This window comes from Vulpes vulpes, chromosome 12 (genome assembly GCF_048418805.1).
Source record: "Vulpes vulpes isolate BD-2025 chromosome 12, VulVul3, whole genome shotgun sequence".
Classification (NCBI taxonomy): Eukaryota; Metazoa; Chordata; class Mammalia; order Carnivora; family Canidae; genus Vulpes; species Vulpes vulpes.
In genome coordinates this window covers 183063781-183088534 of record NC_132791.1, presented here as the reverse complement: position 1 = coordinate 183088534, position 24754 = coordinate 183063781, and the positions used below count along the sequence as shown (strand labels likewise).

The window sequence follows — 24754 nt, the reverse complement described above, 5'->3', positions numbered from 1 at the left end:
TCACCTGATAGGACCAGCTACCTCCCTGTTTGGGCTTCCTGAAACACATCTTGGAGGTGCAACCTCCATAGAATGAGAATAAAGAGGCTGCAACAAAATAAAAACATCCCCCGGTGCTCATGCAAGTCAGGCTGCGGAGGGGCTAGGCCCCACAGCTGTTCTCATAGCTTGGAGGAGGGGCTGCAGTTTCTCTGGAATATGCTGCCAACAAGTGGGCAAGTACGGTAACAAAAACAGTCGCAGAGGCACATACCGTCTCCTTACAGCAGCGGCTGCCTCCTGTGAACTGTGGCCAAGCCCAGAGATGGCCAAGAGTCTCTCTGAGGCTTCCTGGAGTGGCAGCCAGCCAAGCAGTTTAGGAGCTGCCCAGACAGAAGTGATGTGTGCCGTGTGAGTGCCTTCTATAGATAGAGGGGCTCCTCTGCAGACCGTCCCACATGCCCAGCATTAAGCATTCCAGCTCAGCAGGTGAACCCGGCCTTCAGGAGTGCTGGCTCTAGAGGGTGATAGGGAGCTAACCCGTGACCCAAGCTACTCTACCATACACCACAAGTCAGGGGCCCAAGAAGCCAAGATACAGGCAACATCAGGGCCAAGAGGAGCACAATCTTCGGGGAATGACCTGGACAAGTGCAACACTCAGTAGCCATTTGATCCCACTCGCAGCTGGCTGAGCGGTGGCACACGTGTGTATATGTGCATACACACCCATGTAGAGCGGAAGGGGGAGCCCTCACATCTGATGTGCACAGAAGTGAATCCCTTGGTATAAACATGTGTCCAGTGTCATTACTGTAATTGTCAAACACAAATGTGAAAGGCACAGAAGTTCAGCTGTGTCCCCTCAGGTTTTAAGGAATAAATGAGATGATACGTAGGGAGTGCCTAGCATAGAGTAAAAAGTCAATGAACTAAACCTCTGATTATGAAATTATGTATTTATCTTACACTTCAGATAATTATAATAACTATGTTATTATAAACACAAGGGCAAACATTTTTGACAAAACATGGTTCAGATGAGTCCACATGCACATCAGGTGCCACTAATATGTACAGTCCAGTGACTCAGTAATTCTACTTGAAAGGACACCAAGAAAATAATCTTAAGTGTGAAAAGCTCTTTACTTAAAAAGGGTTGCCTATACAAGCAAAAGAGAGGAAATAACCTCAACCTCCCACCAAGGGAAGCTGGCCAAGGAGCTTGTGGTAAATTTGTCTCCAAGATAATCCAGCCATTAACAATGTTGATAAAATGAAGTTGCATGAAATCACAGGATACAAGTTATTTGTCAGTCTTGGCAAATACTACATATGAACACACACCAGCACACATATAAACACATATAAGCACACTGTAAGCTGAGAGTATCATTCCCTCCTCAACACAGCTACGGCAGCTCCACCTCTCCCATTGCCTGTCCCAGCAAGCCTGCTTAGGGACTGGCACCGTACTGACTACTGACTTCCCTCCAAGGAAGAGCTTTTCAGTAGCTCTGAGAGCTGAAAACAAAACAGTGCTGCTCTTCCTGAGAAGGGTTCTGGCCACCTAACCTCTGCCTCAGCCCTCCCCCATGGCCTGCCTCTGTATCAATCCTTTAAGAAAGGAAGACTGCATGAAGAACCCAGTGTGCAATCCCACCCCACCCCACCCCACCCCACCCCACCCCACCCAAGAAGACTGTGCTACCTGTGTGCCTTTGCAGGGCAATAATCAGGGCTAGTGGAAGCCCAGCCATTCTCGTCCACCCTCGGAAGTCAAGCTAACAAGCTCACCCACCTCCTAGCTCAGTGGGTACTGGTTATTGCCTCACTCAGGCCTGCAGCTGGCATGTAGAAGAGAGACCCAAACCTTGCCTCCCTTCAGATTCTTATCAAGACTGGCTTCCCGGACAGTTTGGAAACTAATCATCCAAGAGCCAGACAGGCTGGCCTCATGAAGATTCTCTTCTGGCCACTGCTGCCATGAATGCGTGGGACTTAGATGGTTGATGACCCTGAGAGATGACCTGAGGCCAGAGTCACAGCATGATGGATATTCCCTATTGTGTAAAAAAGAGTCCAAAGATGATGAGACCATGGGGCATCCTAGTACATCCTCTGCAAAATGACCTGGGAAGGAAAACAGCTCTGCTGGTGATACTACATTACATGCAGAGCCTTCCAATCTAGTTGAGGGAGGCAAAGGCTTAATTAGGAATAGAACTAGAAAAAAAAAAAAAAAGGAATAGAACTAGAGCACTGAGCAGAAGCTGTCTGTTCAGTAAGAGGAAAGCAGGAGAGCAGCAGGCAGAGTCACCCTGGGAGTGCTTTCCAGAGGGAACGGCTACCCACTGGAGTTCATAAGGGCAGCCTGAAGAGGTACAGGGGCCTATAGCAGAGTGAGGCCCCTGGGATGGGCCAGCGCTGGGTAAGGGCGGGAGTGGGGCACTCACTTCTGCAGCACCGCCTGCCACTCGCCAAGCCGGGCACTGATGGGGAAGCAGTGCACAGTGCCTTGGACCTTGGCACGCCACTCCCGCATGTAGTCCTCAATGTCAAACAGGAAGGGCTGCTGCCCAAAGTTGGCGTCCACAATCTCCCCAGGTGTCTGCAGGCCTACGGTGGGGTAGAGGTTGGCCTGAGGAGGAGAATGAAATGTCAGTTGGGCCCTGAGGGCAATGGGGCAGCAGGGCATCGCCTTACCTCTGGTGCAGAGAGGGAAGGCGCTGGCTCCTGCAGGCCACTACTCCAGCTTTTGAAAGACTTGCAAGGCTGAAGGAGGTGGGACTAAGCCACATACTGCCCACCTCCCTACCAGAGACACCATTCCCCAGAGCTTAAGGACAAAAAGCAAAAGAAAAGCAAGCCAAGCTCAAAGTGGAGTCTCCTGCCCTGCAACAGAGGCTATGGTGTCCCCAAAGCCCAAGGTTCCCCTTTGGGGCTCAGCCAGGGCACACAAAGGTAGGCCAGGCTCCACGACCCTGCAGGCGTGCCCATGAAGATCTGCTACACAGGTGGCTAATGGCTCCATGACCCTGCAGGCATGCCCATGAAGATCTGCTACACAGGTGGCTAATGGCTCCTTTCAGAATGATCTACAATCAAGGATCCCTTTGCCACCAAAAAAGGACTATATGACAGGGCAGGAAGGGATGGGGTGACAGGAAAGGAAAGTGGGGAGGAGGAGAACATGGCAAAAGGGGTAGGTGGTTTGGAACCCCCAGATGCTAGCAAAGGGTAAAGAGAAGCCACTGCCCTTCCTGTCAGAGGCACACTAAAAGGAGGATCTTCTGGCTAGTGAGGTTTGGGCATGTCCCTCCATGGGCGGTGGGGCTCCCTGGTTTCCATGCATTGCCTGCCATGGCCAACTTAACCAGATCATTCCCTCCCTCAATGCTTCCTGTGGCTCTGCGCTGCTACTGAGCAGTGTCTCGCCAGCTGCCTCCTCAAGGTCACTGGGCCCCCAGTCCTCTCTTCCACCTTCCAACCTCAGGTCATGTGTCATTTCTGAGTATCACATGCCTTTACTGCACACTGGGTTCAGCCTGCCATAAGCTCTGAATCCTAAGACCTCTTGCTTCCTTCCTTTCCCCTCCCAACCTCTGTGCCACAGGCAAAGCTCATCCCCTCCAGCAAAACTTCCTGGACCATCACTGCCCTCGGTGATGCTCCCCACCTTGGAGCAGCCATGCACTTCTTAGCACCTGGCAACTGCCCACATTCGTGTCTGCTTATTTTATGTCACATCTCCACAACTAAACAATTCCCTAGCCAGGGTCAGAATTCTCCTGTCTTTCTATTTGCCTAGGACTGCAGCCCTTCTCTGGGGTCAGATCAGAAGGATTCTGATCTACAGGTAAGAATTTGTAATAGGAGCTTGGATGCTGCAAGGTTGGGCTCCAGAGGGCCACACAGATGGCAAGGGCATTTCCTAGGGCATCACAGGGGTGCTCAGGATCCCAAGACAACCACCAGAGTCAGCAAACTTTTCCTCTTTCTAGAACCCAGCCAGGGCACAGAGAGCCAGGCCAGGCTCCCAGCAGTCTGGGTGGAGGCCTTGCATGTGACAAGGTTTGTGATGACTCATAATAATGAAGGACTGAGGCACAGAAGATGGGGATGAGCCCTGAACTAAGCCAACAGGAAACCTCACCCTTTTCTAAGAAGAGAAAACCCCACAAAGCTCACCTCTCTGGCTTGAGCATACCCTGTGTGGTAGCAGGGCTAGTCCCTAGGGTAGTGGCCTTCCTTAGGGATCTCTGATGAGTAGTCACTGGGACTGGGCTCCCTAGCAGTTTAGATCGATTCTTTATACACCTCTGTCCACTGGCTGTAAGCCGCACAGAATTGGCCCAGACCAGATGAGCCATGGAGTTATTACCCTCATCTCCACCCATATCATCCCCCCACCCCAGCTGCCTTTGGAAATGCCACAAATCACTGTCACCTGCTAAGAATCATGGAGGAAGACCAGGCCTTGCTGCTGGAGAGAGAAGAAGGCCAGGAGGTACCCCTACTGGTACTCTCAAGCTGACAGCACAGCATACATCCCTGTTTGGGGAAAGGGCCAGACTCCACACCCTGCACTTGCAGGTTCCACCATGCTCCATCCCAGTCAGCCCCCAAGAGCCCAAAGGGAAGAGACCCAATAACAGTACTTACCGGGAGGTCTGTGAAGGCTATACCTGCAGAGGGAAAGAAAAGAAATCAGGCCACTTATCTCTTATACCTCTGTGGGACCACAGAGGATCTATCACAATGGGTGGGGGGGGGGCTGTCTCCTTTGGTAGAGGTCAAGCATGAGCTAGGGCCTGGTAGGTTTAGATCCTGGACTTTCCTTTGCTGGGTGGCCTGGCTGGAAGTAAAGTCAAATACTTGAATACCTGTCCACAGTTCTTCTACTCTCTCAGGGAAAATCTGCTAGGAAGGACTAAAACCAAATAATTTACCCTGAGGCCTCTTCAGGCCTGATCCTTTTTTCAATCCAACATGTATTTATGGATACTCACTGTAAATGCTAAGTCCTTTTCCATCCATCACCTCATCTGATCTGCATACCAGTTTTGGGGAGCATACTTTCTTATCCCCACTTTACAAATGAGGAAAGTAAGCCTCAGAGGTGAACTGATTTGCCAACAGTCATAAAACTAGCAGAAGTGGTAGGCCTGGACTCTTTCCTAGTCTGATGCTCCAACATTATCTCTAAGCTGACAGAGAAGTGGAGACAAGGAGGGTAGCAGATGCCCATCTTCAGCCCATTCCCATCCAGAGTCTCCAGAGGTTTCAGGTTGTCAAATCCTAGGTCAACACTGGCCTGTATGCTCTCTGACCCTTCTGCCAAGAGAAGGGGCTGCTTCCAGGTTCCTCAGACTTGAGTTGGAAGTGAGAGTGGAGGAAAGTAGTACCCAAAATATATGAGCAGGATAGGCATCCCAGAATATCCGCCAGAGCACTCATGTTCTATAGATTGAGAATGGCTCATGGCCAAGTCCTTCCAAGGACTCACAGCCCTCTCATTTTTAGAAAATTTCTTGTATCTTCTAGAAGCTCCTGAACTTTTGGCCTGAGAAGTTTCCAAGCCACTCCTTAGGGGTTCCAGCTGCTCCCTTAACTCCTACCCAGAAGAGAAATTGAAACCCAGCAAGACAGAACAAATGAGGGTTGACAGTAGGTCTCCCAGTGAAGCTGGGGCCAGAATCCTGTCAGGCAGCCGGCATGTACCACATGCCTGCTCTGTGCTGGGCGCTGGGCTCAGGGTCTGCCAAGGAACCACTTAATCCTCAGAACAATTTTGGAAGGTGTATACCGTCTTGAATACCAGTTTACAGATTAAAAAACCACAGTGCAGAGAAACTGTTCACATTCCTTGCCAGGCTATTTTGCTCTGTAGTGAGGGAAGCTCACAAATCCCAGGATCTGCCTGCATGGAGCCACTCCTCAGCCCCACGTGCAGAGGCAGTCTCAGAGCTGCCAGATTTGAAGCTGGAAGCCCCTCTGCATCCAAGACCTCAATGCCCACCCCGCAGGTCTGCACAGGAGCTGCCCCAGTGGATCTCAGTACGGTAGCAGGCTGCTGCTGCTCTACTCCCAGCTCATGGAGAAGACCCACGGGCCTTGGGAAGAGGAGGTCAGACTCCATCAGCTATCAGTAGCATAACCTTGGCAATTTACCCAATCTCTGCAAGCCCGTCTGAGAAAGGGGGTAGCACTAAACCTGACACTTCAAGAAAGAAAGGAGAAACAGAGCTACTTGATGAAAACTGCTTCAAAACCTGTGAGGTATTGGTACAAGCTGGCTGCACTTGTGCTACAGGGTGAGCCAATTGCCACACTTCTGGGCAGGGGATAATGTACCCTGGCTTGCCCAGGTCTACCTCACAATGGCACTCAGGAAGGACAAGGCCTTGAGGTGCTTCCAGGAGGATGAGGAAAGAGGCTACTCCACCCCCTATTGCACTGGACAAGGGCAACACTGCTTCCCCACCCCCACCCCCCAGCCCTGCAGGTCTCTGGGAGCCTCTGCAAAGCCAATGTAGTGATGAGATGTGGGAAAAAGGTCAGGCAAAGAGCCAGGATGCAAACAGAACATTCAAACTTGCAGATAAGAAGTGCTCTGAGCCAAGAGACATAGGTCAGGGGTCAATGAGGCCGAAGGTATAACACCTATAATAGCACAGAGTGTATAAAAATGACTCTGCAAGGGCATCTGGGTGGCTCAGTTGGTTAAGCGTCTGCCTTCGGCTCAGGTCGTGATCCTGGGGTCCTGGGATTGAGCCTCGCATCAGGCTCCCTGCTCTGTGGGGAGTCTGCTTCTCCCTCTGCCTCTGTGTCTCTCACAAATAAGTAAATAAAATCTTAAAACAACAACAACAACAACAACAAAACAAAACAAACAAAAAAACCCCCCCCAAAAAACAGGCAGCCTTGGTGGCTCAGCAGTTTAGCGCCTGCCTTCAGCCCAGGGCATGATCCCGGAGTCCTGGAATCGAGTACCTCATCAGGCTCCCTGCATGGAGCCTGCTTCTCTCTCTGCCTGTGTCTCTGCCTCTCTCTCTCTCTTTGTGTCTCTATGAATAAATAAATAAAATCTTAAAAAATAAAAATAAAAATAAAAAAATCTCTGAAAGTGCATGGACCACTCACAGGTGAGACATCATTTTCCTGTCTCCATTCATTTGTTCATCCATCCTTCCATTAAGTATCTGCTGAGACCTCACAGGAGCCAGGCCCCCAAAGTGCTGCTGGCTCCAGGAGTCATTAATTACACAGACCACTGACACAAGGGCAAGTGCTGTGACAGAGGAACAATGGAACAATGCAAAAGAGTGGGGAGGTCGGGGCAGGGAACATCATTCTGCTTCTATAAAGGGGAGAGGGTGAGGGTTCTGAGGGTAGAGAGCTGTGACTGATCTCAGGTGAGATTCTGAAGCACATTATAGATAAGCTGGCTTGTGGAAAGGAAACAAGGCCATTAGAAGATTCATCAAGTGGTCTATCACTCCAAGTTCACTGCCTTTCCATTAAATTTTGTGATCTAGAAAATGCAGGGGGCAGGCCATATACATTTTTTAGTAAAGTCTCAGTAATATCCTTGCGGACAGGACAGAAAAACACAAGTTTCAAACTAACATTATGAAGTGATTCTCAAATAGCTATACCCTGAAGGACTCAGATCTCAGCCTCTTCCAATATTTTTTTTATCAAGACCTTGATGAAAACATATATCAACATGCTTATCAAATTTTAGGTTAATACAGTGCTGACAAGGCTATCCAATATTTGAGAAAAAACAACCAAGATCCTAGAAGATCCTGACAGGCTGGAAAAATAAGCGATATCCACCTAAACAAGTGAGGTCTTGCATGAGGTCTATACAAAACATGGAATACAGGGATAAGAATTTAAAAATAGAAGGGTTTGGGCTGACATTAAGGTTGCTGAGAGCTCCCTATGGACCTAGGGACCTGACTGACAGAGCTCAGAGGCTAGGCAGAGGGTATAGATGAGGGATATGAAGGTACAGAGAGGACAGCAGCTTCATCCCATGGCAGGTGTTGTGCTCCAGGCAAAGTGTGGATAGCCTGGAGGAATGTGACAGGGGCAGGCGTCCAGAGCAGAGGGGAAGGACTGAGCCTGGGACAAGAGTAAAGAGTGAGAACCCACAGCAGAGGCCCCTGGGACTCTGACAGCAGAAAAAGAGCCAGGAAACAGTTGGAGACAAAAAGCAGAGTGGCAAGTAAGAAGCCATCTAGAGAACTTGCCCTAGCTGCCAGCTCACCAGCTGGATGCCAGCAACTACAGCTAAGCGGCTACAGATTTCAGAGGAGGATTTCTCCAGATGTGCACCTGGATCACCTCAGCAGTGTTTATGCCATGCTCTTCGCTATCCACTGTGGGCTGTGGCATCAGACTGTCCTAATGAGGAATGCTGACTCTTGGCCACTCAGCCTCAACCACCAGCAAACCTGATTCCCACTCACGTACCCTAATTTGGCCCAGACTCATCTCATGGAGAACCCACATAGAAGTCATCACAGTGGGGAATGACAGTCACCTTTTTACTGCCCCTCAAGCTAGAGGATGCAGTCCTCCTAGAAGTTACGTTCTAAGGAAAATGTCCAATTCCCTTTTCTGGCAAGGCCTGTGGCCAGTCTAGCTGGTATCTCTGCCCAATCAGAGACCTCTGCAAACTCAAGCAGGCAGGCCCAGCAGTCAGACATTACCTCAGGGCCACTTTGGCCAAGGGCTCCTCTCACTCAAGGGCCAAATACCAATCAGCCTATAAGAGCAAGGCATCACAATGACCAACATCTCTCCATCTCCCAGGCTCTTATCCTAAATCTTTCCACATGTACAGGGTTGCCCTTCCAAGAGATCCTCCAGGGCCCCCATCACTCCACTAACTGCTGCTCCTCCTGGGTTCCTGACCCTGGTTGATAGCACCACTATCCAGCCACTTTCCCATCCTCCCTTCTTTCTAGTGCACCCCATCTGTCACTAATCCTGCTGGGCCACCCTAGACTTTGTCAGGCTTGCTCCACTTTGTCAGGCTTGCTCCCCATGCCCTGCATCAATCATCATGGCCTTGCCTCAGGCTACCTGCTTCCTCCCCAGGCCCTCACTCCAGTCAGTCGCTTCTTTGCGGTTACATCAAAGGACCTTTTTAAATAGAACTCTGTCCAGGTTTGCTATCTTTTAACCAGCAAAAGGGCCAGAAAAGACCTGGCCCCATCTGACTCCAGCCTGTCTGCTTACCTCCTATACTAGAACGCACCTATTGCTCCACAGCAACAGCATCTTGCATGTTGGAAGGGCCAATCAAAGTCAGAGCCCAGAACATGCACATGCAACTACTACCACTGTCAGGTATGTACGCAGGCCCCTCAAACTTCTCACCAATGCCAAACCCTGCTCCAAGAGGTTTCACACAGGCCAGAAGCATGACCATGACCTTGCTGTTTTTTCAGCACTGACCCCAGGCTTCATAAATGCTGCTAAATGGATGGATTAACAAAGGATGCACCTCTGCTACCTTTTCTTCACTTTGCAGTGTTCCAATGCCTGGAAATGACTGGAGTTCCCCAGAGCTCAGCAGAGGATCACTGAAACTGTTTTGGCTTTAAAGCCTGCCTTTGGGCCTCTCACGAATCAAAGTGGTTCCACAGGGCAGACCCTCTAAGGTCTCCAAGCACCCACCAAGGCTGTGGCCATTCTTGGTGTAGAAGCAGGTGCTGTTGATGAGGTTGACACAGCAGCCAATCACGTCTCCTGTGGTGAATGTGGGACCATAGGGCTGGCCAGTCCCGGAGGAGCAGAATGAGTGCCCATCATCGCCGTGGTAACCATAGGAATGTTTATCCCAACCTGTGGGGGAAGAGAACACCAACAGCTGAGTGGAGGTACTTGAGACAGCAGCAGACGCTGGCCTGGGTCTGAGCCCCTCTCCCCAGCCTGCTACCACCTCAGTCAGTATTCCTGGCCTCTCCGAGGCAGCTGTGGAAGGTCTGGCTATGCCAAAGGAGCAGTGAGTCCAGTAGGTCACCACACCTAAGTAGCTGAAGCAGTCAAGGGGTGCAAGCTGTGGTTAACAAGAACCCAAACCATGAGTGACCTGGAAGGGACTTACCAGAAGGCCATGTGTGTGACAAGGAAGCGGTCAGGAAAAGCGTCATGAAGAAGAGGGGCTTAAACTGACCTTTGAGAGGGTTTTTAACGTGTTCTTTTTTTTTTTTTTTTTTTTTTTTTTTAATCTACGATAGTCACACACAGAGAGAGAGAGAAGAGGCAGAGAGAGAAGCAGGCTCCATGCACCGGGAGCCCGACGTGGGATTCGATCCCGGGTCTCCAGGATCGCGCCCTGGGCCAAAGGCAGGCGCCAAACCGCTGCGCCACCCAGGGATCCCCTTAACGTGTTTTTTTAATTGAGGTATAATTTACTGGGCAGCCCTGGTGGCTCAGCGGTTTAGTGCCGCCTTCAGCCCAGGGCCTGATCCTGGTGACCCGGGATCGATCCCATGTCGGGCTCCCTGCGTGGATCCTGCTTCTCCCTCTGCCTGTGTCTCTGCCTCTCTCTGTCTCTCTCTCTCTTTCTCTGTGTGTCTCTCATGAATAGATAAATAAAATCTTAAAAAAAAATAATTTACATGTAATAAGATTCTCCTGTTTTAATTGATAGTTCAACAAGTTATCACCATGTTCAACATACAGAACATCTCCATTGTTCAAAACAGTTCCCTCATGCCTCCCCATGGTCTGGCCCACTCCACCCATCTCTAGTCCTTGGCAACACTGATCTGATTTGTTCCTAAGGTTTCGCCTTTTCCAGGATGTCATATAAATGAAATTACAGAATACAGAGGGTCTTGTATCTGGCGCCTCTCACTTAGCACAATGCATTTGAGATTCATCCACATTGTTTAGGTGTACCAATATTTTGTTTCTTTTTATTGCTGAAGTAGTACTCCATTATATGGATATGCCACAGTTTATTCATTCACTAGTTGGTGACATTTGAGTTGTTTCAATTTTTGGCTATTGTGAATAAAGCCAATAAATATTTGCATACACTCCTTTGCATGAACTTATGTTTTCATTTCTTTTGGGTAAATACTTACAGGTGTTATTGCTGGCTCATAAGATATGTTTAACTTGATAACAAACTGTCCAACTGTTTTCCAAAGTGGCTGTACTCTTTGCATTCTCACAGCAATGTATAAGGTCTACTTTCTCACCAACACTTGGTATTATCAGTTGTTTGGGGTTTTTTCTTTTTCTTTTAGCCATTTTAGTAGGTATGTAGTATCTATAATGTCATTGTGGCTTTAATTCGCATTTCCCCAATGACCAAGGATCTTTGAGCATCTTTTCATATACTGAACCATCAATTTATTAGAAAATCATTAAATTGGGCAGCCCGGGTGGCTCAGCGTTTTAGCACCGCCTTTGGCCCAGGGTGTGATCCTGGAGACCTGGGATCGAGTCCCACATCAGGCTCCCTGCATGGAGCCTGCTTCTCCTTCTCCCTGTGTCTCTGCCTCTCTCTCTCTCTCTCTGTCTCTCATGAATAAATGAATAAAATCTTAAAAAAAAAAAAAAGAAAATCATTAAATTGTCTATTCAAATCTTTAACCAAATTTTTTTTTTAATTTTTATTTATTTATGATAGTCACACACAGAGAGAGAGAGAGAGAGGCAGAGACACAGGCAGAGGGAGAAGCAGGCTCCATGCACCGGCCGGGAGCCCGACGTGGGATTCGATCCCGGATCTCCAGGATCGTGCCCTGGGCCAAAGGCAGGCGCTAAACCACTGCGCCACCCAGGGATCCCTTTAACCAAATTTTTAAAAAGAATTTATGAGAGAGAGAGAGAGAGAGAGAGCGCACACGCACATGCATGAACAGGGGGAGGGGCAGACGAGAGGGAGAAACAGACTCTTCATTGAGCAGGGAGCCCAATGCAGGGCTCAATCCCAGGACCCTGGGATCACAACCTGAACCAAAGACAGACACTTAACCAACTGAGCCAGCCAGGTGCTCCTTTAACCAGTTTTTAAAATTGGGTTGTATATCTTATTAAGCTGTAAGGATTCTACATATAGTTTGAATACAAATGCTTTTATGTGTTTTTATAAATATTTTCTCCCAAGTTGTGGTATGTCTTTTCATTTTCTTAAGAGTATTTTTCAACTAGCAATAATCACGCCTCGGATAAACCTCATTGGCTGTGATACTGCCACTGCGCAAAGCTGTTAATGGTATTTTTCAAAGGCCTGCTGGAATTTTGATTGGAATTGGGTTAAAAAAAAAAAAAAGGAATTGGGTTGAATGTATAGATCAATTTGGAGAGGATAGCCAGCTTAATAATACTGATTATTCCAATCTCTGAACATGGCATATCTCTCCTTTTATTTAGGCCTTTAATTTCTCTCAACAATGTTTTAACAAGCTTATCTCTAAGTACTTTTCATGCTATTTCTAAGTGTTATTTTAAAAATTTAATTTCCAGGACACCTGGGTGGCTGGTTGAGCATCTGCCTTCGGTGCAGGGGATGATCCTGGGATCTGGGACTGATTCCCGCACTAGGCTCCCTGCATGGAGCCTGCTTCTCCCTCTGCCCATATCTCTGCCTATCTCTCTCTCTCTCTCTCTCTCTCTCTGGGTCTCTTATGAATAGATATTTTTTAAAAATTTAATTTCCCATTGTTTCTTGCTATCAAATCAAATATAATTGATTTTGTGGCAGGGGACTAGGATCAAGGTTTCTTTTGGAGTGACAAAATGTTCTAAGATTAAGATGATAGTTGCACAACTCTGTGAACATACTAAAAAACCACTGATTTGGGGATCCCTGGGTGGCTCAGCAGTTTAGCACCTGCCTTTGGCCCAGGGCGTGATCCTGGAGTCCCAGGATGGAGTCCTACATCAAGCTCCCAGGATGGAGCCTGCTTCTCCCTCCTCCTGTGTCTCTGCCTTTCTCTCTCTCTCTCTCTCTCTATCGTAAATAAATAAATAAATAAATAAATAAATAAATAAATCTATAAATAAATAAATCTATCTTTTTAAAAAACCCCACTGATTTATATACTTTAGATGAGTGGTTTTTGGGGATCCCTGGGTGGCTCAGCGGTTTGACGCCTGCCTTTGGCCCAGGGCGCGATCCTGGAAACCCGGGATCGAATCCCACGTCAGGCTCCCGGTGCATGGAGCCTGCTTCTCCCTCTGCCTGTGTCTCTGCCTCTCTCTCTCTCTCTGTATGACTACCATAAATAAATAATAATAATAAAAAAAAAGATGAGTGGTTTTTATGGCATGTAAATCTTATCTCAATAAAGGTATTAAACACATATACATATATATATATTTGACTTTTTACATATTCACCTGGTATCCTGCAACCTTGTTAAAACTCAACAATTAGTTCTCATAGTTTTTATGAAGATTCTTTGGGATTTTTCAATACACTATCTGAGAATAAAGACAGTTGTATTCTTTCTATCTATTCTGTATATCTTTTATTTATCTCTTTTTCCCGGCTTACTGCACTAACTAGGACCTCCAATACAATGCTGAATTGAAACAGAACAAAAATGAGACCTCTGAAGCACATCAGTTTCGTACGGGAAAAGAGTGATAAAGGTCATTCTGGGAAGGTAAAGGCATGAGCACAAGTGGTACCAGAGGGTGTGAGCTGCAGAGGGGCCTGACTGCCTACTTGGCTAAGGAGCAGGAGTAGAGCCCATAGGGCCACGGCAAGCCAGGACTTGCTAGCAAGCAGGTCTACTCCTCAAAGCAGCCCCTCCAAATAGCTCTCCCAGCCTCTGCTGCCTCCTTGGGGTCTGTGCCACACGCCCATGTGAACATGCTTAAATACGCTCCTCCCTTCCCAAGTGGCATAGGTAGAAGCTCTCCCTCTGGGAGGGAAGCTCTCTCCAGAGGGGCAGAGTGCTTGAGGATCTGAATAGCTGAGAAAGGAAAGCAGAGCTCAATTTTCAGTGTGTGTATGTATGTGTGTGAGGAGGTGGGGGGGAAAGGAAGGAGCATGTGGGCAGTAAACAGAGGTATGGGGGTGAGAACAGAGGAGAAGACCAGTGGTTGGCAAGGGAGAGAGAGGGAATGACTGGAGAGGTGAAGTGACCAGATCCTGGAGCCCAAACTCTGCCCTGCATTTGGATTGCTGGGCTCTAGGGCAAGTTGCCTCTCATAATCACATTATTCATCCCAAGACTTGTGTCCCCTGAGCTTTCATGTCTTTTCAGCCAGGAGCCCAGGGTTAAACAAAGCTTCCCCAGAGCCCATAGTGAGGAACAGGCCAAAGCTGAATGGCCTCTCACTACTGAGTACAGGACCCAGAGAACTGCTGCTCCCCTCCCAATACCTGCAGAACCTATCTTGAGAACTGCCCAAGGCTGGCTTTAGAAGGCCCAAGGCCTGAAGCCAGGCTCTGTCCCCACCTTTCCTATTCTCGAGACACTGGGACTGCCTGGATTGGGAGACAAGGTGCTACTCCAGGTATCAACCCAACTTCTAACCTCCCCAAGCCCAGGAATGGGCGGAACCTTTCTACTGCTGTGAGTACACAGGTCATTTGACCTCAGGGAAGTACTCTTCTGGGGCACAGTGATGCTCATTCCTGCCCTGCTGATGAGGCTACCACAGGCAATGCCTCTTCTCTGGCCTCCACACAGGAAGCCCTATGGCTCCTGGCAGCAGTAGCTGCAGTAGCAGCTGCTCCTCTGGTCTACAGAAGGCCACAAACAAAGGGGGTCTAGCTAAACAGTAGAGAGGACCAAAGTGACTGACAATCATCCCTCCAGGTCTGGCTCAGACTGTGCTTGGTGGCCCGAGGCCTGCCCACCATCTTCTCCTGCCTCAGGTTCCACATTAATATGCCACACTGGTCACTGCTGTTCTCCCCTCACCCCACTCCTGGATCCTTCAGATGGAGCATGGGCACTTCCCACACACGGCACAGTAACTAATCACACTATCTGTGGCAACCTGTGAGGATAAGAGCACCACAATAACCCTTTGTATGTGGCAGGACAGGTGCTGCTGCTTCCACCTCATCAAGAGACTGGGGGCCTTGCTCAGCTCAGCAGCCCACAAAGCTGAGGAATGTGAGCTGGGATTTGCACCCAAATCTTCAAATTCCAAACCCCACATCTTTCCTGTCATGGGTCCTGTCTCATTTGGGGTGGTGATCACTTGGGCAGTAAAACCATCCCCAAGTCCCTGATCCATCACCTGAAGAGAGGTGTTAGATGCACTGGTTTTAGGCAGCTGTGGATGTCAGTTCTTGGACTTGAGTGAGTCAGGGGGCCTCCAGGCCAGAAATGGGGGAAAGCCCAGACCTCAGCCCTAGAGGAAGACATAGGGACTGTTACCTCCTGCCTGAAGGCTGCAGATGCCTGTCTCCTCTCCAGAGTGCCCCCAACTTCCCACCTCACCAGGCAGCCAAGGCCAGCTGACCAGAACACACACTTCCACCCAGTGCCCACTGGAAAAGGCTTCCTAAGCAGGAAGCTACATTTCTCATATCAAAGAACATATACATGATCCAGACAAAAAGACAGGAACACATAACTTTAGGCCACAGGCCTAAGCTCTCAGCATGGAATCCCCTAGGACAGTGGGTTCTGCTAGGCTGTTATTAACCCAAATTTCTGCTCCAAAGGCCTGGGGTGCCAGGAACAGAGGTGTGGCTCTCCTCAATGGCGCTTGAGCTTTCCCTAAAGCCAAGCCTACCACTCACCACCTCCTAAATGCATCATGATCCTAACGCTTGCCCCTTGAAGGATTCCATAACATTATTTGGAACACTGCCCCCCAGCATATTGCTCACATTCCTGATCAATCCTGACCCCTATCGAACCTTTCAAGTCATCAGGCACTGGTGACTGTCCCCGTCTGTCTTCCCTGGCCAAGACAGGAGCTCCTTGAGGCAGGGGCCATACAGTCTCAAAACCAGTTCCTTCAGTGCCCAGCATGTCAGGAGTCTGAGAGGTGATACAAACATGTATGCACACGTGTCTGAGTGTTCGTGTGCAGGTGACCTGTCCTAGCCTGTTTTTCTTTCACACAAGGATGACCCTGTAGGATAGATTTTATTTTATTTTAATTTTTATTTATTTATGTATTATAGTCACAGAGAGAGAGAGAGGCAGAGACACAGGCGGAGGGAGAAGCAGGCTCCACGCACCGGAAGCCCGACGTGGGATTCGATCCAGGGTCTCCAGGATCACGCCCTGGGCCAAAGGCAGGCGCCAAACCGCTGCGCCACCCAGGGATCCCTAGGATAGATTTTATATGCAGATTTTACTGTCTAGAAGGTAGAAGACTTTCTAAAACTAGAAGATTTTCTTTGTTTTAGCTTTCTCAGATTGAAGCAGTAGGTACTCTAGAAATCCTAATAATAATGTGGCCATTTGGGAAAGCGTGGATGGCTCAATCAGCTGAGTATCTGACTCTTGGGTTTCTGGTTTTGGCTTCGGTCATGATCTCAAGGTCATAAGATCAAGCCCCGAGTTGGCCTCAGCACTCAGTGGGGAGTCTGTTTGGGATTTTCTCTCCCTCTGCCCCTCTCCTCCACTCACACTCTCTCTCTAAAGTAAATAAATAAATCTTTTTTTTTAGGATACATTACAATTTTAAATAAATCTTTTTTAAAAAAATATAGCCATTTGATTTCTTAAAAGTAGTGAAATTACCCAGAAAAAAAGCATTTCCTTAGTGGTTAAGCCAATGACTCAAGGGTATTTGAGAGATATTTTTGTCTCCACATATCGGAGTTCATTAACTATCACCAAAACAACAGATGCTTACATTTCCAAAGACCTAAAATAGAAATTAAATATTTTGAATGGTTTTCTTCAAAAATAAACTATGTAATTATTTAGACAAAACTACCATAGAGTTGTAAGTATAGATTTTAAATTTTAAAAAACTGAAGAGCAAAAAAATAAAGAAAATAAAAAACTGAAGAGCTCCATTAAAAGAAAAAGATACTTATTTAGAATCAATTCAAGGGGATCCCTGGGTGGCGCAGCGGTTTGGCGCCTGCCTTTGGCCCAGGGCGCGATCCTGGAGACCTGGGATCGAATCCCACATCGGGCTCCCGGTGCATGGAGCCTGCTTCTCCCTCTGCCTGTGTCTCTGACTCTCTCTCTCTCTGTGACTATCATAAATAAATAAATAGAAAAAAAAAAAAATTTAGAATCAATTCAAGATTCACCATCACTCAGGTTGTCTGTAAAATAGTTAAGTTTTCCTGTTTTTGTTTTCAATTCCCAAATGATTTTTCAATTATACAGATTGACCCAAAGGAAGAAAATTCGTAGTCCCTGTGGTACACCGAATAAGGCTTTCCAGACATGTCCATGTCCTAATCCCAGAACCTGTGAATATGTGATTGTATATGGTAAAAAAGATTTTTCCAGAAGTGTTTAAGTTAAGGCTCTTGAAATGGGAGACTGGATTATCCTGGATAATCTAGATGGGGTGGCAATGCAATCACAAGGGTCCTTGAAGGAAGGAGGCAAGTGGGTCTACTCAGAAAAGGTGATTTTTTAAAAAAATATTTATTTATTTATTCATGAGAGACACACACACAGAGAGAGAGGCAGAGACACAGGCAGAGGGAGAAGCAAGCTCCCCGCAGGGGCCCGATGCGGGACTTGATCCCGGATCCCCAGATCACGACCTGAGCCAAAGGGAGCCACCCAAGCACTGAGCCACCCAGGTGTCCCAGAAAAGGTGATCTGAAAGCAGAGATTGTTAGATGCTGCAATGTTGGCTTTGAAGACAGATGGGGACACAAGTTAAGAAACATAGGTGGGATGGGACACCTGGGTGGCTCAGCGGTTGAGCGTCTGCCTTTGGCTCAGGGCATGATCCCAGGGTCCTGGGATCGAGTCCCGCATCGGGCTTCCTGCATGGAGCCTGCTTCTCCCTCTGCCTGTGTCTCTGCCCCCCCCCCCTCTCTCTCTCTCTGTGTGTGTCTCTCATGAATAAATAAAATCTTAAAAAAAAAAAAAAAAAGAAAGAAAGAAAGAAAGAAAGAAACATAGGTGAGTTTCCTTGCAAAAAAAGCAAGGAAACAGATTCTACCCCTGCTAGAGCCTCTAAAAACAATGTCACCCTGTTGACATCTTGATTTTAAGCCTTCTGTCCTCCAGAACTGCAAAATGATTATTTTTTTTAAAGATTTTTTAAATTTATTTTTATGTATTTTTGAGGGAGAGAGAGAGAGAGAGCATGCGCAAGAGCAAGCAAAGGGGGAAGGGAGAGAGGGAGAGAGAGAATCTCCAGACTCCCTGTAGACGGCAGAGCCCAAAGCAGGGCTGGATCCCATGATCCTGAGATCATGACCAGAATGGAAATCAAGAGTCAGATGCCTAACTGACTAAGGCACCCAGGCGCCCCTAAAGATTTTATTTTATTAAGGTTTTGAGAGAGAAAGAGAGAGAGAGCGTGCACCCATGAATGGAGGGGGACAGAGGGAGAGGGAGAAACAGACTCCCCACTGAGAAGAGCCTGAAGCTGGGACCTGGGATCATGATCTGAGCCAAAGGCAGATGGTTAACCAACTGAGCCACCCAGGCGCCCTCCCTCTAGATATTTTTTTTTTTTTTCAGTAATCTCTACACCCACCGTGGGGCTTGAACTCACAACCCCAAGATCAAGAGTTGCATGCTCTACTGACTGAGCCAGCCAGGGGCCCCTAAAATGATTATTTTAAGCCACTACTATTGTTACAGCAGAAAGAGGAAACTAATGGTCTCTCAAAGCTATTGATGAAGCTACTGAGCTTCTGGAATGATCAGTGTAAAAAATCAACACCTCAGCTCTTTATCTCTTGCTCTTCAGAGTGCTATGAAGTTAAAAGGTTTTGCAAGAAAAATGTAGAGTTTTAATGTATCTTCAATTGAAGCTGTCATTTTATAACCAATGTTTTTTCCAAACACAATTAAGAGCCCGGGTGTGTATAGAAGGAGCCTATGTATGTGTATGAAAGCTAGCTTGCGGTGAAAAATGGAATGTCAAACACTTCATTTAGTAGCTGCAGCTTGATACAGGGCCACTGTGCTACCTTCCCATTCTCTAGGAAGAACAAGGAACCAATCCACTTGCCACCAATTAGTTAACAAAGGCCCGCCTAACTCCAAGGAACTAACAAATTGGAGGTGGTGGGCAGTGTGAAAGCAGCAAAGAAGACATAATCTATAAGTAAACCAACAACCAAACAAGAAAACACCTAGTAGATAAAATGTGCTCTGAAGGAAACAAAGCCAGGTGATGGGGCTAGAAATGGGAGCACGGATGCGGACTGACCAGGATAGAGGAGTCAAGTTAGTCCTCACCAAGGCATGACCCCTAAGCAGAGGTGTGCTTGACGAGAGAATCAGAAAAAAAACTTTGGAGATAAAAGGAATGAGTTCACTGTGACTGAGAAACAGGAAAAGATGGACAGTGGGGCTGGAGCCAAGAGAGACTTACAAAGACTTGGAACAGAGTCAACAAGACTCACTGGACATGCGTGCTGCTGGTTTGAGAGCAAATAAGGATGCCCCTCAGGTTTCTGTCCTGGACAAATGGGTGGACGGTGGTACCACCTACTAAGAGAAGGAGCAGGCCTTTTAGACACATTAAGTTTGGGCATGTGGGTGGCTCTACACAGCTGGTGAACGACCATGGCTCATCCCAGAGGCTCAAGGCTGTGATGGGGACACTCACTAAACAACCAGTGGTGCCGACAGAAAATTTAAAATGAACTCACTGGAGGAATTTCCTGCTGTGCTGTCCTGATACAATGGCTTTCTGTTTTTCCTTTGGGAGAAAAATTCAGGCCAGTAAAGGACTAGAAAGGTCAGAACACACATAGAAAAAGGCACCAGAAGCCCAAAATAGATGAGGAGATGGTAAAAGGCACAAGGTTACTCGAAAGGGCTTAAGTTGCCCCGTCCTCCATGAATCTCTCCTCCCCAGGCCTTGAGAGGCTGTACAGCAGAGAGGAGAAGGTACTAACTAGCACAGCCAGCAGTTCTTGAGGAATCAGACAGGAGAAAAATTTTAAGGCCAAAACCTAATTGCAGTTGCACATTCTGAAGAGAGTCCATTGTTGTCCACGCTAGGGTCCTATAGAGGGCTGTGTGGCCTCTGTCAGGAAGACACTGTAGCCCTGTAGGACAGGGCAGAAGGCTGAAGGGTTTATGCAGTCTGGTCCTGGATAAAGCTTTGTTCTTCCAAGATGGCAGGCCCTGGGCAGCCACTTGCTTCCTTGGACCTTGGTTCCCTTCTCTCTACCAAGTGAGGGGGGAGCAATTGGACAGTATTATCAAAGGGCCCCAAGGTCTACTTATAAGAAACACTGAGTCTCCAAACAATCAGCAGGTACAACAAGCCCCATCTGAAGGTTGATGAAACTGAGACACTGAGAGGGCTAAATGAAGGCTTATGGTCTTGCGGATGACACTCTCAGAAGCTCAGTTCTCCTTTCCTCTCAGGTGAGCACCAAGAATGTACCCACAAAGATGAAGCCACTATCTCCTCCTTCTTGAGGTGGCCCCCAATCCAAACTCAGGAAAAAGGAAGATGCTGTGAAAGTAGAACACTTGAGTTCCTCAAAAACTGTGCTCCATTAGAAAAATCTTCAGGTAATCTCTACAAGGTTTCTGGACTGCAAGCTGGGCTGACCTGACCAATACTACTCCCTACTGTTATCTAGCTGCATTCCATCAACTTTGAGAAGGGACTGGCCACAAACCCTCTGGGCACCCCTCCCCCAAGGCTGCAAGAACAAACAGTAAGGTGGGTAAACAAGGAGTGCTAGGATTTGTCTGCGAGCTCCCGCCCCCTTTGTTAATATATATATTTTTATTTATTAGAGAGAGAGAGAGAGAGAGAAGCAGGCTCCATACTGGGAGCCCGACATGGGACTCAATCCTGATCCCATCCCGGGTCTCCAGGATCACACCCTGGGCTAAAGGCGGTGCTAAACTGCTAAACCACCAGGGCTGCCCTTCAAGCTCCCCTTCTTTAGGGGATAGCACTCACCTAAGTCCTCCCCTACACCAACCCTGTCTCCAGTGGGGACTGCTAATCCTAGTAACTCCTCCTCCTTGACCCAAACTCATTTAGAGACCTTAGAATTTTTCTACAGGGATGTTGGGAAGAGAGTGGGTCTCTCAAAGCTCTGTGCTGCCACTGTTTCAATCTCGTGTTGAAGGCCAGTTTGACAGACTAAAGCTAATAAGCACAAAGCAGGTGCAAGAGACAGAGAAAGAAAAATCCCAGACAGCATTTGAGTCCATGACATCTTACTCCTGTTTACCCTACCTGAGTTCTGGCTGACCAAACTGGTGAGACATGGGTTTCTCTCCCCTGAAGCAACCAAAGCTCTCTGGCTAAAGGGGCCACTTCTAAGCATCTTTTTGTCCACTTTGCATTATGCCTGGCCCACAGTAGGTGCTCAAGAAATTTTGTTAAAGTAAAAAGGAAAACGTGTCCAAGGGCTGGCAGGAAGCCTGAAGTATAAGATGGTTACTGGTCAGAGCACATTGTGACTGACATACTGCTGGTGGACAATTCTGGGCTTGACTATGAGGAGTTTTGTTGTTATCATTTTTCTTTTTAAGAAAAGGAAGGCAATTAAAGCTGTCAGCCTGCACCTTGCTCCCTTATACAGATTAATGTGAAGCCACCTCTGGGTCCTAGAAGGCCTACAGATAGGCTGTGGACCTGGCTCTGCACCTGGGTAAGGCATTTGCCTTCTCTGAGTCTGTTTCCTCTTCTGTGAAACAAGGCAGCTGATGCAAATACCTCTACTGGCTCTGGAAGAATCCATGGTTTTGAGCCCCCCTCTCCCATTAAGAAGGTCCAGTAGCTATGGTCACTCCCATACCTCTGCCTGGGTAAGCCTCCCCTCTAGCCCCACCACTCTCTGCTTCAGGAGAGAACTCCAAGCAGAACCCCTGAAGCCAAAGTCGGCACTTTTTAAGTTGGTAGCAGGAGCAACCACCCTCTCTGGATGTGCCTGGTGTGGGGCTGGAGTGATATGGCCAGGAATGAGAATTGTCACCCTTACCACAGGACTGAAGCCAGCTGTCTGAGAGGACAGTGGGATGTGAGGACCAGAAAGAGACAATGGGGCACAGCTGCCTGGGTCAGGCCCTATAGGAAGTCAGGTCTAGGTGGCTCTGAGTCAGAGGATGGCTGGGACTGCCATGAGCACACCATTCTGACATAAATGCCACCCAACTAACCATTCTTTTCTCTCCAAAGAGAATAAGCTTTGTCACTCCTAGAGAGAACAAATGGGTAGCAAGCCTGGCACCCACACAGAAAAGCCTGCCACATCAGACACCTATCAGAGGCCAGTGATGCAAGGGGAAGCCAAGCCTTTTTAGGGCCAAGAGGCCCTAGGTGCCCACTTCAGATGCTTTGGCACCACCCACTTCCCCTTCCATTATCATTCAGAGGGGAAGTCTCCCCCAGAGAAGTGTGGGAGTGGCTGAGGAAAGGAAATGGTTCATCATCTTGGCACTCCCAGACACCATCCCTGGTTACAGTGTCCAGAAGGAAGGAAACTCCCATGGGGGTGCCAGAGACTCCAGCATGATTGCTCCAGGAGCCCACTACATGCAACTTCCATCTGCCAGGACATGTTGGGGGCCTCAGTCCCAGGGAACTAGGAATGGAGAGGCCTCCCACTGCCAAGTAGAAAGATTTCTGCGTCATCAGCAAATTAGCACAAAACCTGGAAAGGAGTCTGGTGCTGTGCCTACCCATTAGGTTCTAGTCCTGGAGCATGACTGACCAGCATACAGAGTCCAGCCTCAGAAAGCTTGCCTAATCCTTGGTCTTGCTATCAAGCCAGCCATCTCTTCTCAATAAATGAGTCCTAGTCACCTTTGGGCTTTGGGACTAGACAGCCCTGGGTTTGAATCCCGGTTTTCTCACTTGGCCCTCAGAGTTCTCGACTGAATTCTTTCAGGGTTGGTGAGAGAATTAAACGAAACGAAAACGGCTATGGAACAGCAATCCTCAGGAGGCACTCACCCTTGAGTTTACCTTCCCTCTCCATTCCTAACACCAGCTTCATGGTCAATCCTGGGCACTTCAGACTTCTTACTTCTTTTTTCCCTGAGAGAGCAAGCAGGGGTGGAGCTGGTCACTACCACCCATCTCTCCTAACTAACAGCCCACCAATGGCAGCCCCAGGCCTGCACCACTCTTGCTTGTCCCCAGTTTCCTGAGAGGTCACCTGGCCTTCAGAGCACTTGACAGGGCTCAGCAGCCATGCCCAGTGGCTCTCAAAATGGCACGTTAAGACTGGCTATGGATTGAAAATGCTGGGCTAGCTTGGCCAGGGTGCTTGTTGAGCCTGAGGTTGCTGTGAAGAGAACACATGTGTCTTGGGAGACCTCCTGGCAGGGCTGCTTCTCAAGGATGGTCATTCTCTCAGAACCATCCATCCTTGGAAATCCATCAGACAAATATTTTTCGCAAACCTCAAATATCATTAAAAATCTGACAGGCCCCACTGCCTAGAGCAGCTCAACCATGAATAATGGGAAAGCAAGAGAGATCTTTTCACTCAGCAGATGCAGCAAGGTGGCATCAAAGAAGGCCCATCATAGTACTCAGAAGGCTGCTACCCCAAACTCTCAGAATCTTGGGACCAAGGAACAGGATCTACACATCCCTAAAGCTATGCCTCTGGCAGCTCCAGGCCAGTGGGGTCAGAGGTGCCCCGGGGGTCTGCTCTGCAGGTAGTTGGTGACACAAGAGGCTCATACTAGTGCTGCCTGCCCCTGGATATGGGATCCAGGCTCTACACTGAGATAGAGGCAGGTGTCAGCTTGAAACCATGATCAAGGCGAGGGCCTGTATATCCAGCACCTGCATAAAACGGGTCTTCCAATAGTCATACTCCTTCCCTACTCCAAAAGAAATAGGCCAGAGGAGGCGCAGGGAAGCCAGGATGAGTCTAGCAGGTCTGGCTAGGATATGACTCAAGTAGCACCTGCTATATCTGACAGAGCTATCCACCTATACTTCAGGCTCCCATAGGACAGGCAGGATCTGTCATCCACGCTGAATCAGGCTAAGGAAAGCACTGTCCCACAAACCTGTGGGGCAATCTCAGTTCCTAGGCCTTGGTATCTCTCCTCTAGAGTTGGGTCTTTTCCTTTTTTTTTTTTTTTTTAAAGATTTTTTATTTATTTATCCATGAGAGACACACACAGAGAGAGAGAGAGGCAGAGAGACACAGGCAGAGGGAGAAGCAGGCTCCATGCAGGGAGCCCGATATGGGAATCAATCCCGGGTCTCCAAGATCATGCTGCAGGCTGAAGGTGGCGCTAAACCACTGAGCCACCCCAGCTGCCCCACTGGGTCTTTTCCTTGTCTCCACTGAGCTCCTTTTGAACCTCTGGGAAAAGTCAGTGTAGGAGACTGTAACTTTGCACACATTGCCAGATCCTGAGAGACAGTCATATGCAAAACCCTTCCCAAATGGAGACCCAGGCATGGTGATGCAGTACTTCCAGAACCCCTAGAAGACAGACTCTTGATCAGCACTAAAGAAGCAAGGATTTGACCAATAACTAGTTCCCAGTCAGCTCCACTCTGTGGTGGCCCTGACCTCCAACCATACCAGAGGACACTGGAGAATCTCTGTTTTCAGAGCCTGGCAAATTCAGGTTTCAGAATTGGCCCCTCTACTGTTGATGAACCCTCTTACCTCAAAGGACTTAACTTGTCCTGCAAAATA

General features: G+C 48.2%; 1 protein-coding gene and 1 pseudogene across 1 annotated transcript in view; both read right to left on the bottom strand.

Moving 5' to 3' along the window:
- Positions 1-24754, bottom strand: part of RANBP10 (RAN binding protein 10) — a 71940-nt gene that overhangs the window by 8287 nt on the left and 38899 nt on the right. The window contains exons 4-6 of the mRNA XM_026011519.2: positions 9679-9846; positions 4645-4667; positions 2436-2620 (exon numbers count right to left, since the gene is read on the bottom strand). Coding sequence (XP_025867304.1) covers positions 2436-2620; positions 4645-4667; positions 9679-9846 — 376 coding nt within the window. The remainder of the gene's footprint in view (positions 1-2435; positions 2621-4644; positions 4668-9678; positions 9847-24754) is intronic.
- On the bottom strand, positions 12098-12228 carry LOC112929547 (U4 spliceosomal RNA; annotated as a pseudogene).